At 45.2% G+C, this 22,665-nt stretch overlaps 2 protein-coding genes across 2 annotated transcripts in view; one reads left to right on the top strand and one right to left on the bottom strand.

The window, feature by feature from the left end:
- LOC102463330 (protein-L-isoaspartate(D-aspartate) O-methyltransferase-like) overlaps positions 1-22,665 on the bottom strand; it is a 105,791-nt gene that overhangs the window by 49,111 nt on the left and 34,015 nt on the right. The window lies entirely within an intron of this gene.
- LOC102462691 (prolactin-releasing peptide receptor-like) lies at positions 190-22,157 on the top strand. Its single transcript, XM_006128660.5, has 2 exons — positions 190-2,680; positions 19,099-22,157. The coding sequence occupies exon 2, from the start codon at positions 19,137-19,139 to the stop codon at positions 20,232-20,234; it is 1,098 nt and encodes a 365-aa protein (XP_006128722.1). The 5' UTR covers positions 190-2,680; positions 19,099-19,136; the 3' UTR covers positions 20,235-22,157.

Below are 22,665 nucleotides of genomic sequence, written 5' to 3'. Positions count from 1 at the left end.
TCTAATCATCTGGGTAGCCACCCAAGTGGTCAACTTACAGGAAACCCTGGTCCTAAATACATTTTTGTATTGGAAAAGCAGCTGGTGTACAGCAAGCATCCATGTAAAATAAGAACCCACTAGTAAAGTTTTTCTCTTCATTTATTTAAAGTTGAATCCTATTAAAGAAGTAATAGAAATCTGTACTGAATTTGAAAGACAGATTTATTCATCAGGAGAATCACAAGTGGTAAGAATTTCTTATATAATTTTCTGCTGCGTTTCTACATGAAACCACTTCTGAGATATTTCAGTTCTTTGGTTAATTCATTCTGAGATTAGAACTGTTTGGAGGCATCTATGAAGAAAAGAATTAAAATCCAGATGTCAGAGAAAATTTTGATGGCAGGAGATACCTTTCCAGTGAAATGCAGGGCTTGATTCAGCTCTCATTTAGGCTGGTATAAACCAAGAGTAATTCCGCTGAAATCAGTAGAGTTATAGCACTGTAAACCTGTGCAAATGGAACCAGAATCCAGCCTGGAACCATCTGCTGTGCATGTGCTTGATTTTGCAGCCGGCTGGGAAGGTATTTAACTATTAGCAGATGGTGGAACCCTGTAGGGAGAGATGGCGACTGATTCTTGTTGACTCACTGTGGCACATCTTGCTTGTTAAATCCACCATGGATATAAATTGAGGTGCAAATTGGTCTGTGGGTGGAAGAAATTGGGGTGCATGATAAAGTTGTTACATGAAAAGTCTATGAACAGCCAACCTTGGAAAGAAAACTTAGGCCTGCTTTGTTTTATTGTTGAGCAGAGTTTCCAATAAAACCAAAAGGTAGAGAGGCTAAGTTTTGATGAAATACAACAGGCCAGATCCTGAACACCCCCCACAGCAGCTTTGCCCTGTCAATGGGAAGCAGTGGGGTGGGATTCAGCTCTACTATGTGACTGGAGGTTTCACTAGTGCAGAGGAATTCCTTGGCAGCGCAGTGCCAGCAAAATCAAATCCATCTCTGGGAACTGGGTCCAGTGTAGAGGCATATCAGAGGCACTGACTAAAGTGCTGCTCTTTTCTGGTGCCATCAAGTGGAGTGACTCTGGGAAGCTGTTGCCAGTCAGTCCTAGCTAAAGAAGTTCTTAAGTTGTGTTGGGGTCCTGAACCAGACCTACCTTCCCCCCACACCAGCTGGCAAAGTGGAACTCTGCTGCAGCTAAGGTTCTCTCCCCCTCCCCCACAGTTCCTTTATGTCATAATTTGGAACTGTCAACTTATGGGAGTTCTGTAGGGCATGCAGCACCACATCTGTTTCTACTTAGCTGTGCTGCTATAGGGTTGGACTGCTTGATCTCTTGAGGTCTCTTCCAACTCTGGTCTGCTAAGATTCCATAGGGCCCAAGCAGACATGTACTTGGATCGGAGTCGCTCAGGTCACCCACTCCTTGGAATAATGTCTGGTCTTCAGTGCCCATCGGCTGAGCTGTGGGTTGGATCCACAAAGCGATTCTGTCCCTCACAGTTCTGAGAAATGCCCCTGTGATGGCAGACTGGTCCCAAGCTCCGTGTCTCATCAGGGAGAAGGGTGCCAAAGCCTCGAAGGGAAGAGCTGCTTTTTCCAGGGGCAGCTTCTGGCTAGCTAATGCCATACAAGCCCGCCTTCCAGACCAGAGCATCAGGCTCCACCAGAGACCTGCTCTGGGGCAGCTTCTCTCAGCCTCCTACTCCCAGTAAAACATGTGGGGTTTCCAGAAGACACACCGTCGCCTCAGCTGTGGGCAAGCCCTAGTACTGAAGTTTCTCCTGCAAGAAGGGCTAATGGGCGGCTGGGTCCCCCTCATTCCCCTGACTCCTGCAGACGTGGCTCTGGGGGACTTCACTGAAAGCAGCGGGAGAAGCCCCCGCTCCGAGAACACATCCAAGATGGCCGGCTGGTTGGCCGTACCTGGGAGCTGGGTGTCCGGGGACCCCGACAGTAGGTGGGCTGCTTTGGGCGCCCAGAGGAGTCTCCCTCTGGCCATCGCCAACTTCCTCCTTCAGCACCCAGGGGGAGGAAATCGTGTCTGGGCGGAGAGGCAAGGGCCCCAGATTCAGTGTGCGAAAGGGCGGCGGCGACTGCTCCCTGGGCTAGAGAGCAGGTAGCGAGCCGAGCCCTCTGCTCCAGCACCGCGGGGAAAGGACAACTCCTAGGGGCAAGCTGGGGACCAGCCCCTCGCCCACCTGCCTGAGGCTGGGCAGCCGCCCCACTGCTATAGCAATCCCAGTGACACTGGCAGCGTTTCCACACAGCCTCCGCCGCCCGCCCTCCCACCCTCCTAGCGGGGGAAGGGGGGAGGACTGTAGTTGGCAGCTTTCCTCGCATCAGCAAGCACATTGCAGCCCCCCCGTGGGTTCCCAGCCCCCTTTGAATGGAAACGCTTTTCAGCCACGATTCGTCACCTAGCCCGTGTCTGTCTGCAAGACTCGCCTCCCAGGGCGAAGTTTGTCCGCGCGCGGGAGACGGCGCGAGTTGTCAGCGCTGTCTGACTGGCTACCCCGGCGCGCTGCCGGCCAGCGGCCCGACATACAGCGCCGAGATACAGCCCCGCCGGCGCCCTGACACACAGCCCCGCGACACAGCTCCTCCAGCAAAGGGCTGCGGGGCACCCTCCACACCGACGCTGCGGGAGGATCTCGGACCAGCCAGCGGCTTGACTCAGTAAGTGTCCGAGTGGCTTGACTGTTACGGGGTATAGCGCGCTCTCCCTTGCTCCGGCTGGCCAGGTGCCCCGCCCCGCCCGCGGAACTACCGTTGACTTTTCCTCCAGCTCCTTAATTCAAGGGCTTCCCCCCCGTCAGGCGGGCCCGCGGCTCTCCGGCTGCAGCTTCGTGTTGTCTTCCAGAGCCGCTCGAGCCTGACTCCACACGCAGCGAGCTCTCGCTTTCCGCCAGCCGCGGGGACCCCTGTTGCAGAGCGGCCGATGCAATGTATGTCTGGAATGCAAACCGGTGCCGCCTCTATTTCTCTTGGGCTATGTCTAGACTGCAAGCCTCTTTCGAAAGAGAGCGTCTAGACTGCACGTGGAACTTTCGAAAAAGCAAGCTGCTTTTTCAAAAGAAAGCACCCAGTGAGTCCGGATGCTCTCTTTCTAAAAAGCCTGTTTGCTTTCAAGAACGCCTTCTTTCGAAAGAGCACTTTCGAAAGAAGGCGTTCTTCCTCGTGGAATTAGGTTTACCACCGTCGAAAGAAAAGCCACATTCTTTCGATTTAATTTCGAAAGAACGCGGCTGCAGTCTAGACACAGGTGAAGTTTTTTCGAAAAAAACCCTGAGTCTGGACACAGCCTTGGAGAGACAAAGGCAAAGGCAGGAGGGCGCTGCATGTGCCCCGGCCCTTAAGCAGCCAATACGGTGGGTGTCCACAGCTGAGATGGCAGGCGATGAGTGAGGCGTACGGTACTTTCTAGGAGAGCTTTGAAATAACCAAAGCTGGTTTGAAGGCGAGGACTCCCCTTCCCCACATTGCTAGCAGGAGGGTAGGCTCTTCCACCAAGACATTTCTTCTTAAAAAAGTAGATACCACTAGGCTTCAGGCTTGCCTGTCCCGTCCACCAGCTCTCCCCCCCTCTGCTCTGTAATTCTGCAGCACCAACACAGAGATTCCCAATTCCCTGAAAAATTGTTCTAAGCAATTTTTAGGGGAGCGAGTGATGTTCCAAAATCCCCATCCTGTGAACTCCCCGTCCTGTTTACGAGGTCTTTAATGCGGGAGAGTCTGCTATGTCAGCGCTAATTCACGAACAAGGTTTTAACTTAATTCAGGTTCCCTACTACACTTTGTGCCTACTACCCCAGAACAGCTTAGGCTGGTGTGGGAGAGATCCGCTCCTGGGTCCTCTTTTTCACGGATCCCCTCCGTCTCCAGGCCTGGGTTTTGGTCTCTACCACCAGAGAGTCTGCAAAGCAGCTGTTTAGGCAGGGCAAAGGACACTAGTGGAAGGGGAAATTGCAGTTCGTAGCCCCAGCCGTTCTCTTACCCCCGCACATGGGTGACTGGCTATTGAATTCCAGTCTGCCGGGTACGTGGGATTATGGCAGAGAGCTGCAGTATGGTGGGAGTGGACATAAATGAGTTATTTGACCCCAGGAAATGCCCAAGGTTCCCAGCTGGACCCTGAGAAATCCAGACTCCTCCCTTGGCTGCACCAATCTGATCTCCATCCTGGAGTAAAGGGTTTGCACTGAATGACATTTACAATCTAAAGCTTCAGCGGGGTAGCCGAGTTAGTCTGTAACTGGAAAAACTAAAAACCAACAAATAGTTTAGCAGCACCTTAGAGCCTAACACCACATGTAGATGGTATCATGAGCATTCCTAGGCACAATTCACTTCTTCCAATTTTCTAGTTAGGCTGCAAACAAGAGTGGCAAGTTTGCAGAAATTTTTGGTGATGCCCAAAATACTCAGAGCCCACAACCCTCCCCCCTTGCCTAAGGCTCTGAGAGAAGGTTTGGGTTAGGGAGGGGTGTGGGCTCTGGGAGGGAATTTGGGTAAGAAGGGAGTGATGGGCGCAGGCTCTGGAATGGGCTGGGTAAGGATGCGGGTCCTGGATGCAAGCTGTGAGAGAGAGTTTGGGGGTTGGCAGGGGAAAGAGGGTGCAGGCTCTGGAAGGAGTGGGATGCATAAGGAAGTGTGGGGGAGACAATGGGGGTACTGTGCTTACCTGGGGCACCCCCCTCGGTCAGTGGCTCCTAGGGGGCCACAGATCTCCAGGCATTGCTGTCTGCCTGCTGCCCCATGTGCTCCCCTGGGAGTCCCCAGCCCCAATTGCCACCCCCAGATGACTTAAAATGCCCCAGGGTTCCACCTCCACCACTGGCAGCACAGTGGAGCTAAAGCAGCTTCCTGCTGCTAGTTCCCTGAAGCTGCCAACATATGTGTCCTTGTGGCAGGGGGTATGTGTATCTCAGTGCATTGCTCCCAGCAGCGGAGCAGCACAGGTTATGGAGACAGTGTCCCTCTTCACCTGGGCCACAGGGATGCATGTGCTGGCAGCCAGGGAGAACAAGTAGCAGGAGGCTGCTGTAGCCTGGCTGTGCTGCCAGTGGTAGCAGCAGGGTCACCTGGGGCATTTTCAGTTGCCCAGGAAATTTAAAGCCAGGGAATTCACAGGAAAGCACATGGGGTGACAGGGGAAAGCAGGCAATGAGTTTTGGTTGAGGCCGGTCCTGGGCTGGGAACATTCCTAGTGCCAGGGCACCACAGGTTCATATAACTTGCTGCTTATGGCTGCAAATGATTTGAGGGCAGGGACCCATCTTTTTGTTCTGTTCATAAGGCACCTAGCACAGTGGATGCTGCTCCATTACTAGAGCTCCTAGCTGCATTTGGAATATAAATAACCAATAATATTAATGGCCATGGTAGGAGCCCAATCAATAAGGTGAGTCTCCAGTTTGGGATTATAGCACTTCCATACTGGCCCCCCTCCCTTAGCCACTAAAGCACAGTGCGGTACCAAGCGAATCATCTAACCACAGTGAAATGACCCATCCAGGCACACACTGGGTGTTGCATTAAACCAGATGCAACCACCTGCCTCCACTTCTTTGAATGAAGTTATTTCATTACACCACCTTCCTGGAGGCACTAGATCCATTTACAAAACCCTTCTAATAAGGAAGCCAGGAGAGGACTAAAGGCAAAAGCAACATTAGATGCCAGAGTCTAATGAAATGGGCTGGATGTGGCCTCTCTTGGCTTACCAAGCATTCAGTCAGAGCAAACCCTTTGTTCTTAGGCAACAGGAAAATTCTGCTGCAGATAAATACTGACAGGCAGGAGCCAACCTGACAGCTCCTCCTCCCCATGCACTGTTGGGTCTGTGAGCCACTGGGTGGCCTCCTAGGGCTGGTCAAAGAGGTGGAAATGCATGTAAGCAAAGATGAACTCTTACCAGCAGGATGTGGCTGGGAAGCCCAACGGCTAAATACGTTTCTCTAAAATGAAAAACAAAAAGTCTTTCAGCCCTGCAGCGAGGAAACTGAGCAATGCACGGCAAAGAGACAGGCTGAGGTATTCAAAGAGACAAAGCACTTGATTGTTCTAAGGGGAAAATAATTGAGGGGAAAATGTGATGATTTGGAGACATGTCATGCTAGAGCAACATCTGTGTAATACTGGGATATAGGGGGCGGAGGGACACCATATTCAGCTTCATTCAAAAAATCCCCGCTTTACTATCAAATTGTGGACCAAACATAGACAAGTCCTGCCTAGATGAGGCTTAAAGTCTTTTTTTTTATTTTTTAAAAGAATCAGATTAGTACTTAGCAGCTACTGTAGGCAAGGTTTAGCATCTTTACAGACATGTTAGCTGCTTATAATGAAACACTTTTTAAACTAGTCTGGACACAGCCAAAGAGTGTAATGAGCACTCATTCAATAACTCTGCTTGCCAAATCAAACTGTACATTTAACACTTCTCAAGCAAACTGTCGTTAGCATTTCTCTCAAGTATACAGCGGTGAAAAATGAATACTTAATAAATGTCTCAAATGCATTTTCCAGTTATTTTTATAATGCTTACAAAAAATCTCTTTTTAGTTCTAAGGAAGACAGCCCTCTCATTCTTGTCTTGATGTTTGGGTGGCACTTTCTATGTCTTGTAATAAAGGATTTTTATGATCAGGATAATTATTGGAGGCAAGTTTAGCATACAATATCACTTCTTTTCATTGCATTAACTCTTCTACACTTCTTCTATGTGAAGTGAGATAGTTTGGAGGAAAGCTCTGGTGGTAAGAAAAACATTTATGAAGCATACTTATTCCACTGAAGTTCAAAAGCTCTAGACCCCTTCTGGCCTCATAAGGTTGCAGTTGTATGATAGAAAGGCATTAAATGTACTAACTATACCCAGCATGGCCATTCTCCTTTCCCACACTTTGGTACAAAACTCTTGCCTGGCTTACTATCTAGTTAGCTTTAGCCACACTGGGCATGTTGGGAGCCCTGTCCTCCAACTGAGGGTGTGTCTACACTGCAGAGGTTTTTTTTTGAAAAAATGGCAGTTTTTCTGAAAAAACTTCATTTACGTCCACACTGCTATTGCATTCTTTTGAAAGAAAATCAAAAGAACACAGGAGTTTTTTTTGACATTGGTAAACCTCATTTTATGAGGAAGAACATCTTTTCTGAAAGAGCTCTTTCAGAAAAAGATGTGTGGGGACATGAAAGAGGAAGTTTTTTCAAAAGAAGAGGCCTCCAGGAAAAAGCACAGGTACCCTGGTGGACATTCTGTCCATGCTAATCAGGACTCTATAGTTCCTGTCTCCTGCCAGCTCTTAAAGCTGCAGGTACCCTGAAGTAGCCTTTGTGGTAGGAAGCTGGCCTTGTAGCAGCATCTTGACCACGTGGCTCTGATTTCTAAAGGCCTGCTGACCCATGACACAGCCACAAGCCTCCCGAGACTCTCCTGGCCCACACAGGGAGCAGCAACAGGGCTCCAAGGACCCACCCTGGGACACCAAATGCTCCTGGTCCACGGTGGTCTCTTCTGAAAAAGCTTCTTTTGAAAGAAGCTTGCAGTTTAGATATACCCCGAGAGAGAAAACCTGACTGAAAAAGAAACACACCAACATGGCTGTATGGAGACTTGGTGCCATAGGAAAGACAGATAGATACTATCTGCCTCAGAGAATTGCCTTAACATCATGCTCCCACCTTATTCTTATTCCGACCCCTAAGATAACCACGGGAGACACAAAACAGGAAAGCAAATCACCATGGAAAGCAAATAATCTACCATCCAACTATTACCAAAGTAGGGGATCCATTGCAATCTGCTTATCACACAGGTGATTTGTTTCAGAAAGGGTTGATATCAGGGGCCTTTTTTCTCCTTTCCTGAAGTGCTGCAGCCACGGGCTGGAGAGGGAGGAAGAGTTTGGAGTAGGGAGGGCTACTTACCCCAGCATTTCTCAACCTTTTTAAAATAAAGTACCACTTTAAAAAATATATATATACCCCCAGTACCTACAGTTTTCAGACACACAATTTTTTTTTCTACCATGGCAACACATTTCTTTAAACAACTTAATCGTAGCTGGGCAGGTGATGAAAATTTTGGATGTAAAAAGTAGAAAAATAACAAAGCACTGTAAAACTTAAAACAAAAATTCAGTTTTCTCCAAGTTTCAGTTGTGTTGACATACCCCTCCCCCCCGGGACTTTTCTCGAGTACCCCGAAGGGTATTCATACCACTGGGTGAGAAATACTGACTTACCTAGTCTAGTGGCAGGCAAGAGATTGGCCACTCCTTTGGTGGTATGGCTGCCCCCAGTGGACACTCTGCAGGATAGCTCTCCCTTGTGTGCTCACTGCCCCTAGTGGCCACTTTCAGTATTGCATTCCTCCAAACAGCCCCTCTTTTTCCATGTTATGGAAAACAGTCCCTTTCTCAGTGCTTCCCGTTGTCCTGGCACAACCAAACCCTGATCTAACTTAAGTTAGGAGAAGAGGAAGTTGCATATCAAATTTGGTGGCCCTAGCTCTTAATATTTAGGAGGAGTTCTTGAACAAGCAGACTCACAAACAGATGGACAGATGCACAAATCTCTAATATTTATATTTTCACCCAATATGAAACTTTCTCTATGAGTTATTGACTGGACGCTTAGGGCCAGTCAAAGAGGTGGAAAACATGCAAGCAAAGATGCACGTCTTCAGGCAGGAAGCTCAAAGGATGAATATTTTCTCTAAGTCCTGGTCTACCCTAGGGAGTTATTTCAAAATAACAAGTGGAACATCCACACTACCAAGCCCATTACTTTGAAATAAGGGGCTGGTTATTTCATAACAACAACTCCTGCTTTCCATGAGGAATAACACTTATTTCAAAACAGTTATTTTGAAATAGCAGTAGGGTGGACACTCCACAGCTGCTATTTCAAAATAACTACTCCCCAGAGTCATTCCTGGTTTAGGCAGCTTTCTGGGGCTCTATATTGAGGTAGTGCATCCACATTAAGGGAGCTTGCCTTGGACTAATTTTGAGACTTTCCTGTAGTATGGACATACTATTTTGAAATAGTTATTTTGGGAGTTATTATTTTGGAAAAAGTTATTTTAAAATAATTTCCTAGATATGCCCTAAATTAAAAAACAAAAATCTCTTTCACTGTAATCAAATCACCCTTTAACCATTTCTTTGTGAAGCTAAATAGATTGAGCTCTTTGAGTCTATCATTATAAGGCAAAAGTGGCCAAACTTTTTGATCTGAGAGTCACATCAGGGTTCAAAAATTGTATGGAAGGCTGGATGGAAGGCTGTCCCCCATCCAATCCTGCTCCCCAGCATTTGACTGCTCTCTGGGACCCACCACTCCCAATTCAATCCCCATACACCCCACCCCCTGACCATTCCTGGGGCCCACTGCCTCAATCCAACCCCTCTGTTCCCTGCCTGGAGCACTGGCATTGGTAGTAGTGATACAGCCACACTATCTGGCCAGAGATGAAGCTGCACCATGCAGAACATCAGGGGTTGTGGTGCTGCAGATGTACCACCTGGCTGGAACTACAGCTGTGCTACCCAGAACATCAGGGCTAGTGGCCTGATAAGCTGAGGCTATGGGGGAAGGGAGACAGAAGGAGACGGACTGGGGGCTAGCTTCCCAAGATGAGAGCTCGGGGGCCAGACAGAAGGGTCCAGTGGGCTTGACCCACAAGCCATAATTTGGGGACAAATTTTTTCAGCGTCATTACTTCCTCAGATGACTCTTCTATCCTGCAAGCATGACCTACATTCTTTGTATACATTTCCATACATACATTTTCTCTTTCACTATTTTCCCTTTATCCTCCCATGATTACAGACAAACCTCCTAGACCGTACCTCAGATCATGGAACTTAAGAACAAGCAATTAGGCACTAGGGATTTTGTGAGTCTTCTAAGTTCTGAATTAATGTTATTGGAGGGCAGAACCACCTCTTCCTCCATTTGTGTTTTGTGTGAGGCCCAATCTGGTGAGTGTGTTGTGAACGTGTTTACCCGATCGGAGCTTTGAGGAAAGGTAAGTGGAGAGCCTAGTTTGAGGATCCCACTGGGACTTAGGCATAAGCTCAGCACCTGGGCATCAGAACTTATGCAGCTGCATGGAAGGGTGAACATACCATTCACTAGCATGACCCCCCCCCAACCCATAAGACCCTATACCCACCCCTTCCCAGAAGCCTCAACACAGGTTCCCCCCGCCCTGGTCTTGACTCCTTACCTCTCCCTGCTTGCAAACACAGGTCCATCCTGCTTTCCAGTGCTGAGAAGAGCAGGAGCACTAGGTACTATAGTAGCATGTGAGGGTTGCAGCACTGACAGAAGGGTGGAGGAGCCATCATTGAGGGTATGTCTACACTGCATGCTTATTTCGAAATAAGTTATTCTGGAAGAAATACCCCTAAATCTCTCATTTTGAAATAGCGTGTCTAGCCTACAGGGAAGCCTCAAAATTAGTCCGAGGCAGGCTTCTCTAAAATGGATGTGCTACCTTGATTTAGAATCCTAGGAGGCACTGGGGAGTAATTACTTTGAATGGCCCTGGGGAGGAGCTATTTCGAAATAGCAGCAGTGGAGCATCCATACTACTGCTATTCTCAAATAGCTATTTTGGAATAGGCATTATTCCTTGTGGAATGTTTTACAGAAGTTGGAATAAGCCATCCGTTATTTCAAATTTATTTCAAAATAATGGAATTGCTGTGTAGATGCTCCCATTGTTATTTCAGAATAACGCTACTGTGTACACGCACCATGAATGAGTGGCTTTATAATCAGGTGCACAAGGGTTTGTGCGTTGTAGCACTGCTCAGTTTTAGCTCTTCTGCCCTCCATCACGATAGAGAGGCTATGGATCCACAATTGAGTGGCATTGTGATCTAGTGCAATGGGGAGTTGAGTTGCTAAATGATAGCATGTGACAGGACCAAAACTAAGTAGTGCTATGACTTGCCTCCTGTTCCATGTGCCAAAGTGCAACATCACTTTCTCAATTTTGACACACCCGCATCATGATGAAGAGGCTGCAGGACCAAATCTGAGAGGAGTGACTGTCATGTGTGATTATAACACCCTCCTCCCCATGTGCCAACACAACAGCTATAAATTCCCGCACCCACTTTGTGACCAGTTCACAATGACACTTACTTAGTTTTGATCATGCCATCTCCCCATTATGAGGAAGGGGACAAACCTGGGTAGATTTTGGGGTAGCCTCCTTCTGCACAGGGATCTTGTCAATGCAACCTCAAGGAGCCACTAGTAGTCAGGAATGATACACACTGTGTGCAACATACATGTGACTGGGGTGCCACTAGCTGTGTGCATACTCAGTGGCAAACCTTGGACGCTTATGGACGTTAGCCCCCATTAGGCCTTGGTGGCAACTGAGTGGGGGTTTAGATAATCTAAATTTTAGCCTCTGGCATCTAAAGTGGCACTTATACACCTAGATCTAGCCATAATGCCCATGTTCCTTTTGAAAATGAGCTTTAGGGTCCTACGTCAGTTAGACCTTGTAATACTAAATGGAGCAATGCCTAAATACCTTTAAAAATCTGGGCCTTCAACTGTATCATTAAGACGGCAATAAAATATTTATTGCCATCTAATATCCGGAAAGATGCAACAATGTTAGTCCTGTGAGAAATGTTAAACATTTCTTGGGGAGGAATAATTGGTTTTACTTCGGAAAAGAAAAACAAACAACATTAAATCCATCCAACCTGAACATTTAAATATCACACAGAAAGACTCACTCAGTACATGATAGAAATAACAGAATAACATATTGCATGACAAATGGATGCTAGCACAGACATTCAAAATATAAAATCTCCAGCCTAGGTCTTGTCTGTACTGCAGTGTAGTTGCACTGATCCCAACCCCAAAGCATAGTCAAGGACATGCCTGGAGCAGGAATAAACCTAAATTATCTCAGCTGATCCAATTCTCAGTTTGCCTTTATCAACAAGTAGGGGTCAGATTCAGTGCAGCTACACTGGCTACTCATTGATAAATCAATGCTATTCCTGAGAGTACACACAGATCTAGTGAAGCTATTGCAATCACTGGGTATAATGGTATCTATATTGGTGTCGTTTATTTCCACAAATTTACTAAATCTTTCCCCTCTTGATTTTATTTATGGAATGGGGAGGTCCTGCTGAAATTAAAACCTGAGTTGTCTGCTAGCCGTTGCTGAGCGCCTCTTTTCTTTACTGAGATACATGCCATGTTGAGAGAGACTTATTCACACATCTTTTTCTTCATAGGTTCTACTTTCACAATTCCTTCAATTTGTTGTCCCTGAAGCGTTATAAAATTGATGGCTCTCAGGTGCCAACTCCATAGAACATAGAGAGGATAAAAGGCAAACATAATTGTCAAAGGTGAGAGCTGCTTGCTAAAAGGCCTGATTTCACAGCAGTATGAATCACTAGGGATAAATGCACTGGGGAACCAGTAGTCCATGAAAAGAAACCGGAGAGAAGATATTCTACCATGGATAATTATATGGTGATAAATACATATGTATAGGGAAGACATTGTTATGGAACATTCCTATTTAATAATATAATACTTTTTTGGGAGCCTTTTGTGGACTTGACTGTAGAATCATAGAATCATAGAATCATAGAATAATAGGACTGGAAGGGACCTCGAGAGGTCATCGAGTCCAGCCCCCCGCCCTCAAGGCAGGACCAAGCTCCACCTACACCATCCCTGACAGATGTCTATCTAACCTGTTCTTAAATATCTCCAGAGAGGGAGATTCCACCACCTCCCTTGGCAATTTATTCCAATATTTGACCACCCTGACAGTTAGGAATTTTTTCCTAATGTCCAATCTAAACCTCCCCTGCTGCACTTTAAGCCCATTACTCCTTGTCCTGTCCTCAGAAACCAAGAGGAACAAATTTTCGCCTTCCTCCTTGTGACACCCTTTTAGATATTTGAAAACCGCTATCATGTCCCCCCTTAATCTTCTTTTTTCCAAACTAAACAAGCCCAGTTCATGAAGCCTGGCTTCATAGGTCATGTTCTCTAGACCTTTAATCATTCTTGTCGCTCTTCTCTGTACCCTTTCCAATTTCTCCACATCTTTCTTGAAATGTGGCGCCCAGAACTGGACACAGTACTCCAGCTGAGGCCTAACTAGTGCAGAGTAGAGCGGCAGAATGACTTCACGAGTTTTGCTTACAACACACCTGTTGATACAACCTAGAATCATATTTGCTTTTTTTGCAACAGCATCACACTGTTGACTCATATTCAACTTGTGGTCCACTATGACCCCTAGATCCCTTTCCGCCATGCTCCTTCCTAGACAGTCGCTTCCCATCTTGTATGTATGGAACTGATTGTTCCTTCCTAAGTGGAGCACTTTGCATTTCTCTTTATTAAACCTCATCCTGTTTACCTCTGACCATTTCTCTAACTTGCTAAGGTCATTTTGAATTATGTCCCTATCCTCCAAAGAAGTCGCAACCCCACCCAGTTTGGTATCATCTGCAAACTTAATAAGAGTACTCTCTATCCCAATATCTACATCATTGATGAAGATATTGAATAGTACGGGTCCCAAAACAGACCCTTGAGGAACTCCACTTGTTATCCCTTTCCAGCAGGATTTAGAACCGTTAACAACAACTCTCTGACTACGGTTATCCAGCCAATTATGCACCCACCTTATCGTGGCCCTATCTAAGTTATATTTGCCTAGTTTATCAATAAGAATATCATGCGAGACCGTATCAAATGCCTTACTAAAGTCTAGGTATATGACATCCACCGCTTCTCCCTTATCCACAAGGCTCGTTATCTTATCAAAGAAAGCTATCAGATTAGTTTGGCATGACTTGTTCTTCACAAACCCATGCTGGCTATTCCCTATCACTTTATTACTTTCCAAGTGTTTGCATACGATTTCCTTAATTACCTGCTCCATTATCTTCCCTGGGACAGACGTTAAACTGACCGGTCTATAATTTCCTGGGTTGTTCTTATTCCCCTTTTTATAGATGGGCACAATATTTGCCCTTTTCCAGTCTTCTGGAATCTCCCCTGTCTGCCATGATTTTTCAAAGATCATAGCTAAAGGCTCAGATACCTCCTCTATCAGCTCCTTGAGTATCCTGGGATGCATTTCATCAGGACCTGGTGACTTGCTGACATCTAACTTTCCTAAGTGATTTTTAACTTGTTCTTTGTGTATCCTATCTTCTAAACTTACCCTCTCTCTGCTTGTATTCACTACGTTAGGCACACCTCCAGACTTCTCGGTGAAGACCGAAACAAAGAAGTCATTGAGCATCTCCGCCATTTCCAAGTTCCCTGTTACTGCTTCTCCCTCCTCACTAAGCAGTGGGCCTACCCTGTCCTTAGTCTTCCTCTTCCTTTTAATGTATTTATAAAAGGTCTTCTTGTTTCCCTTTATGCCTGTAGCTAGTTTGATCTCATTTTGTGCCTTTGCCTTTCTAATCTTGCCCCTGCATTCCCGTGTTGCTTGCCTATATTCATCCTTTGTTAGTTGTCCTAGTTTCCATTTTTTATATGACTCCTTTTTTATTTTGAGATCATGCAAGATCTCCTTGTTAAGCCAAGCTGGTCTTTTGCCATATTTTCTATCTTTCCTACACAGCGGAATTGTTTGCTTTTGGGCCCTTAACAACGTCCCTTTGAAATACTTCCAACTCTCCTCAGTTGTTTTTCCCTTCAGTCTTGCTTCCCATGGGACCTTACCTACAAGTTCTCTGAGCTTATCAAAATCTGCCTTCCTGAAATCCATAACCTCAATTGTGCTGGTCTCCCTTCTACCTTTCCTTAAGATCATGAACTCTATTATTTCATGATCACTGTCCCCTATACTGTCTTCCACTTTCAAGTTCTCAACTAGTTCCTCCCTATTTGTTAAAACCAAATCCAGAACAGCTTCTCCTCTGGTAGCTTTTTCAACCTTCTGAAACAGAAAGTTGTCTCCAATGCAGTCCAGAAACTTATTGGATAGCCTGTGCCTCGCTGTGTTTGTTTCCCAACATATGTCTGGATAGTTGAAGTCTCCCATCACCACCAAATCTTGGGCTTTGGATAGTTTTGTTAATTGTTTAAAAAAGGCCTCATCCACCTCTTCCACCTGGCTAGGTGGCCTGTAGTAGACTCCTAGCATGATATCACCTTCGTTTTTTACCCCTTTTAGCTTAACCCAGAGACTCTCTACACAGCTATCTCCTACGTTCATCTCCACTTCAGTCCAAGTGTGTACATTTTTAATATACAAGGCAACCCCTCCTCCCTTTTTTCCCTGTCTGTCCTTCCTGAGCAAGCCGTACCCTTCCATACCAATATTCCAATCATGCGTCCCATCCCACCAGGTTTCTGTAATACCAATGATATCATAGTTGTATTTATTGGTTAGCAATTCCAGTTCTTCCTGCTTATTACCCATACTTCTCGCATTTGTATATAGGCATCTAAGATACTGATTTGATCTTGCCTCCCTGTTGTGCCCTGACCCTCCTTTCTCCTTGCCATTATAGGCCGTAGTCCCCCCCATTTCCAACCCATCTCCCAGTCCCGCACTGTGGCCCCCAGGGCTTCCATAGTTGAGTAGCCCTAATCTAGACAAAGTGTTTTTGAACACTGGAAGGACTGTGCAGAAAGTCACTAATACTTGCTTATCCATACCCCAGTCATTCCAGAGCAATATTCACTGTATTTTCATTGGAGGAATAGGGTATATTTTCATCTTAATGCACAGAAAGCTCTGTGTATAAGTCTCAGTGTATAATATACCCTTCACCGTTCTATAGTAATTTTCGTCTCCTACACTAAAAGTCTCAGGATTTGATTTTGTGTTCACACTAGTTTAAACACTGATGTATCTCTACCCGCTTCACTGGAATTACTCCTGATTAACTCCAGTGAGAGATCAGAATTAGCTGGTTAGGCTAGTGTTATTCCTATCTTTGAAGATTACTCAAAAGAGAAAATAGGTATATATCATCAAAACAAAAAGTATATGTAAATTGTAAAATAAAAGGGTATTTAATCAATATGGTATAACTGATACATGGGACAAGAGGACAGAGTTATTCAAAGGCTGGAAAGGGAGAGTGAAAAATTTAAATTTCACAACAAGGAAGCCAACAGGAAGTCAATGTAGAGATTCCCAGAGGGGAGTGACTGTAGTCTGGTACTCCATTGCCTTTCACCTTCTACAAGAGTTCATGTTAGTGTACAGTGAGTACAAAACATCACTAAAGCAGAGTTTAACATTTCAGGGGCACTTTGCACTGGTGTAGATCACTGTTCAGGGCAAAGACAAATCAGACCCTACGGTCTAAGTGGTGAGAAAGGAAGATGATTTTAACAGACACAAACTGAGCAGACTTGAGGGGATGGGAAGAGATGAAAAGCAAAGGGGCCATAAAGAAGGGGGTTGCTGTAGTCAGAGGGTAAGACTTCCAAGGCTTAGACAAGGTGTTTGTTGAGTGGGATGGAGAGGAAAGGATACATCCTAGAGATATTAGCAAGTAAGAAGCAGCCCAATGTAAGAAGAATCTGGCTCTGGGTTGAGAAGAAGAGAGAAGGAATTGATGACAAGCTTCATGCCTGCAAGACAAAGAGGACAGTGAAATGGGATTGGGAAGAAGGATGAGAAGTTCTGTTTTCCTCTATTGTGGAAATGGTGGTAGATCATTTAGAGAATGTCAGAGCCAACAGGAATGAAGAGACAGAACAGAGGGAGACAGGCCGGACTAGAGAGATATGTTAGGTATAGAGAAATAGAATTGGGAGAGGGGACAATAAAATGCAACTTTGTAGCAGTGTTTCTCCACCTTTCTAGACTACTGTTCTCCTTTCAGGAAGCTGGTTGGTCTTGCATACCTCAAGTTTTACTTCTCTTAAAATCTATTTTTATCAGATATAAAAATACAAAAGTACCCCAGCAGGCTATCACTGAGAAAAGGCTCACTTTCTCATTTTTACCTTTTATAAGTATAAAGTAACTTGTTAACCCTGCCCTGGCTGAGAAACACTGATAGGCAGTTGCTTTTGCGGAAAAACTTGCCAGCTGTCTACACTGGCTGCTTGAATTTCCGCAAGAACACTGACGATCTCATGTAAGAAATCAGTGCTTCTTGCGGAAATACTATGCTGCTCCCGTTCGGGCAAAAGTCCTTTTGTGCAAAAGCTTTTGCGCAAAAGGGCCAGTGTAGACAGCTCAGATTTGTTTTGCGCAAAAAAGCCCCAATCGTGAAAATGGCGATCGGGGCTTTTTTGCTCAAAAGCACGTCTAGATTGGCACAGACGCTTTTCTGCGAAAAGTGCTAATGCGGAAAAGCATCCGTGCCAATCTAGATGCTCTTTTCCGCAAATGCTTTTAACGGAAAAGTTTTCCGTTAAAAGCATTTGCAGAAAATCATGCCAGTCTAGACGTAGCCATATAGTATACTATAGGGAACAGTATAAACAAGCCATTGTATGCAATTTTAGTCTGTACTACCTTTGCCAGTGCTTTTCACGTAGCCTGTTAAAAATGATTAGCTGATGTACGCCTGGTTGAGAACCACTGCTCTTGAGGTCTGACTCTGAACGACTGTCTGAGTGACAAAAGGATAATGAGCTGCTCTGTGTGAAATAGTAGTGACAAACTGGAGCATGTTGTGAGATTGAGCATGAGCTGAACTGTCAGATTTATCTGCTCTGACAATTCTTTCAACTCTGTCCTTTGTGTCTTCCTCTTTGAACAATTTTAAAATGGCAGATACCATCATTAAAGCCAGCCCATCTCAAAGCTTAGCGTACATTGCCATGCCTCACGGAAAACATGGGCTTGAGAGAAGAGCGAGACACGAGTAATATATTAGACTGCTCTTTCTCACGCTTTAGCAGACTGTGAAGGAGATATGTTCATTGTCTCAGTCACTTTCCTAGGTGCCGCTGCCTGGAAGATAAGTTAACATTTGAAATATTTAAGGCCTGCGTTTCATTGACACCCCTGTGGCAGTGCAACACCTAATGTAAGGTTCCTTTGCAGCACCTAAACTCTAGAGAGGAAGGATGGTTGTATGGTTAGAACACTAATCAAGAACTTGGTAGACCTGGGTCAGTTCTCTGCTTTTCCAGACTTCCTGCATGATATTTGGCAAGTCCCTTAGCCTCTCTGTGCTTCAATTCCCCCACTGTACAATGGAGACAATAATAGCAACTCTGTACCTCACAAAGGTTTTGTGAAGATAAATACATTAGAGATAAGAAGGACTGAGCCATTTCTGTTTGGTATGAGGGCTATGAGAGAGTCAGGTTCTTGGGCTGTAGCTCTTTGGGACAAAGACCATTCTGTTTGTTACATGTTTGTACAGTGCCTTGTGCTATGCACTGTGAGCCTCCCAGTGCCATGGCAATGCAGCAAAAAATAATAAGTAGGATGGACCTACAGATCACAGGGACTACCCAAGTACATTGAGAGATGGAAATCTTATGACCAGTAGCTCTGACTGGCTCACTTGCCAGAGGTGGAAAGAGCCTCTTAGGCATTAGTTGGGATTGAGCTAATGGACCAGGTAAGATACAAGGTTGGAACCTGACACTTTCTCCAGGTTCAGGCTGCTTTGCACTGCACCACCAGCATAACAAAAAATGATGATGATGTAGCCTGCTATAGAAGGATCATCTCAGTGTGCAGGAGTCCTCCTGCACTGTGGTGACTCCCATGCCACTCAGTCCCCTAACGCCAGGGAGAAAGGTGTGTGGCTGGGGTTTCCCTGCACTCTGGTGAATTGTTGGTGCCATAGCAGTCCCTTAGGCAGCCAAAGTAATTCAGAGCAGAACTCAGGCTATTCTAACAGAATCCAAGAAACCTTACAGGCATGCAGCTAGCTCAGAGTCAGGGGGAAACAAAGGCAAGCCTCCTTTGGACCCCTCTTTCTAGGTCAGCCTATAGGCTCCTGGGCTACATCTTAGCTTTCAGGCCTTGAAATCAGGGGATTGCCTGTGACAGAAACTGATAAAGAAGCACATGAACCCATTTTTCTTTTGTACTAACAAGCTTTCCCTGTTTGAATTTGTTTAAGGCAAGGATAAGTAACAGTCATCAGACGTGAAACTCAACATGGCACATGATCAGCTACCAAACAACACTTTGAAGAACACTTCGGTCCCTGTGTTCACTGGCCTTGACCTCCTCTTTGACCTGAAGCCCCTCTTCATTCCCCTCTACGCCACTCTGGTTGCAGTGGCTTGCACAGGCAATTTACTCCTCATTCTCCTTATCATCATCACCAAAAAACTGCACAGCACCACTAACTTCCTTATTGGAAATCTAGCTGCAGCTGACCTGATCATGTGCATTTTCTGCGTCCCACTGACTGCATCCTATGCCTTTGAGATCCGGGGCTGGCTTTTTGGGGTGTTCATGTGTTACTTTGTCACCTTGATGCAAACTGCTACTGTATTTGTGGCTGTACTGTCCCTCACAGCTATTGCAGTGGACCGATATATTGTTGTTGCTTACCCCATTCGCAAAAGGCTAAGCCACAAGTCCTGTATCTACATAGTGGCCTTCATTTGGTTACTCTCCATTGTGGTTTCTATGCCTACTTCTCTGCACACCCATTATCTGGATCTCAATAAGATTGGCCATAACATGTTCATCTGTGAAGAATTCTGGAAGCACCAAGAGAAAGAGAGGCTGCTGTACTCATGTTCAATGCTCCTTTTGTCCTACATGCTCCCACTTTCTGCAGTGTCTATCTCCTACTGTGCCATTTCTTATCGCCTCAGGAAGAGGAATGTCCCAGGGGCTGCCTACCACAATCAAGACAAATGGACCAATAAAAAGAAAAAGACCTTCCGTGTTCTCATTATTTCAGTCATGTGCTTTGCTGTCTGCTGGCTACCTCTGCAGGTAGTGAACCTCATCAGAGATGTAGATGAGGAGTTTACCATCTTGGACAAGAAGTACGTGAATGTCATTCAGGTGTCATGTCACTTGATTGCTATGAGCTCTGCCTGTTATAACCCTTTCATCTATGCCTCCCTTCATGACAAATTCCGATTCCATGTTAATAACTATTTTGGCCGTCACAAGAAGACGTCCAGCACATTGTCCCGCAAGGCCTCGCGATTCAATACGTGCTCAACCTTGGCAGATATTCCCATGGGCATCACCGATAAGTTAACCCTGCAAGGCAGGTTCTCTTTTAACTAAAATATTGTAGGAGATCAAATCAGCAAAGGTGGTATGCACCATAATTTTGGGCTTGCTATATTGGACATGGATACTTATTGTGCAAGTTATGTGATACTGATATTTGGTCATTTCAAGAAACAATAGTTGTCTAAGAACCTGAAAGAAGAACAAAGAAAATAGACAGATGGATTTTGTGTCTGAAGAGATAGAAATAGCTCATCTGAGCAACTGAAGTGCATTTTGCTCTTTGTCTAAATGAGCAAATTCAACAACCAAATTGGCAATCTTCTAAGTTTAAGTTAATTCTATACAGCTTTTACTCATTAACATTGTCCTCTTTTTGTATAGGTTGATGTTATGGGAGAAGCAGGCATTTCCTCTTGACTGAATTCAGTTCAAAGGTTAAAAGTCTTTACATATGAAACAACAGCCATTTGCTCTGTTGCAACAGACCAGTAAACATACCCTCAAAATTAAAGAACACGTTTAGCTATTTTATTATAAATATAATGATTTTCAGAAATGGGATGAAAATATATATGCTTAATGTTGTACTTGTTTTCTGGTGCCTAAAAGGGCACAAAAAGTCAAGTGTGGATCAGTAAATTTTTATGCAAAAAGGGAACTAGACACCCAAGAGCGATATTTGTTTGCACAGATCAGTTTGCAAGCCTACAGGAGAATTTTGGCACATTCAAACATGTTGGCAACCAAAGTAACATTAAAAGTTGTGACAAAATGTTAGCTTCCACACACATTTTGGAGTTCAGTTTCACACAGATTCCAAGGTCAGTGTGTGGACCGTAAGACAGTTTTTGTCAAATGGCACATTGCTTATGATGATTAACCAGATTTCTATGGCATCTATCAGCATAGTATCTGTGTGCCATATACAGAGATTAGATCAAGTCTAAAACAAGCATTTCCCTCAAAATAGGTGTCAGCATATCCATGGTGACAGCTAGGCCCAGGCTCAACAGATCCCAAGATGGAGAAAACCCAGCAGGAAGGTGAAAGCCAAGGACCACCAGAAGTACATATAATGGAAAGACTGGACATAAAGGGCTCTGTAAAAAGTAGCCAAGTTTTACTACTTAGAGTTCGAACAGTACCTCAATATGATGCAGGGGTATAATATCTGAAATAGGGGATTGCTCATGGAGTTTTGTCATCAGCGATGAAGACTGGTCCAAAATATCTCCTGGGGCATTATGTGAGGTGAACAGGTCCACAGGCAGCAAAGACACTGGGCATCAGCTGTGCCTCACTACTTGGGGTAAAGGAAATCTCAGAGAAATTTACAACGTCTTGTATGGCACATGGGAAGCCAGTACTGGGAGACTAGGAAAGGTCTGCATTACTGCACCTCAGTCTCATCCCAGAGGGACAATGTATTCTCTGAGACAATCATTCATTCCTGCTTTGGATCAGCATGAGTAACGTAATGCACAGCACCAACATGCAAGTCCCTGCTTTATTCTCAGCTGCATATTCTCTGCTGATGACATCTTCCCCAGTGCAAATCTCCCCAAGGACCGTGCATCCCCTGGTGTCAGCAGGTGCACCTGCAGTATACCGACTGTATTCAATTGTGGCTAGAATCTCCATCAAGCCATCAAAATTGCAACCTAGAATATTACAACTCTTTACAGGTGTGGTCATCAGGTTGCTATCATGTGAAATAGATTGTCTTGGTATATCAATCACTAGCCTATCAGAAGCAAGGCTGATAGACCACATTCATTTCTTCTGTATTGTAGCAGTCCCAAACACTTAGGCTACGTCTAGACTGGCATGATTTTCCGGAAATGCTTTTAACGGAAGAGTTTTCCGTTAAAAGCATTTTCGGAACAGAGCATCTAGATTGGCATGGACACTTTTCCGCAAAAGCACTTTTTGCGGAAAAGCATCTGTGCCAATCTAGAAGCACTTTTCCGCAAAAAAGCCCCAATCGCCATTTTCGCGATCGGGGCTTTTTTGCAGAAAACAAATCAGGGCTGTCTGTACTGGCCCTTTTGCGCAAAAGTTTTGCACAAAAGGACTTTTGCCCGAACAGGAGAAGCATAGTATTTCCGCAAGAACACTGACAATCTTACATGACATCGTCAGTGCTTTTGTGGAAATTCAAGTGGCCAGTGTAGACAGCTGGCAAGTTTTTCCGGAAAAGTGGCTGATTTTCCGGAAAAACTGGCCAGTCTAGACACAGCCCTTGGGTATGTCTAGACTACAGGCTTTTGTCGACAGAAGTATTGTCGACAGATACTGTCGACAAAGCTTCTGTCAACAAAGAGCGTCTAGACTACAGCCAGTTCTGTCGACAGAGCAAGCCACTTTGTCGACGTGACAGTATAGACGCAAAGGACAGTGTAGATGCAATAAAGCCTTCTGTCGACAGAACTCTGTCGACAAAAGGCGTTATTCCTTGTAGAATGAGGTTTACAGCCATTGA

The sequence above is a fragment of the Pelodiscus sinensis genome, chromosome 5 (genome assembly GCF_052426305.1).
Source record: "Pelodiscus sinensis isolate ZL-2025 chromosome 5, ASM5242630v1, whole genome shotgun sequence".
NCBI classification, from domain to species: domain Eukaryota; kingdom Metazoa; phylum Chordata; order Testudines; family Trionychidae; genus Pelodiscus; species Pelodiscus sinensis.
This window is presented reverse-complemented; position numbering and strand designations above follow the sequence as displayed.

What these genes read in the sequence shown, in the direction of transcription:
- LOC102462691 (XM_006128660.5), top strand. Translation starts at nt 19,137, where the DNA reads ATGGCACATGATCAGCTACCAAACAACACTTTGAAGAACACTTCGGTC.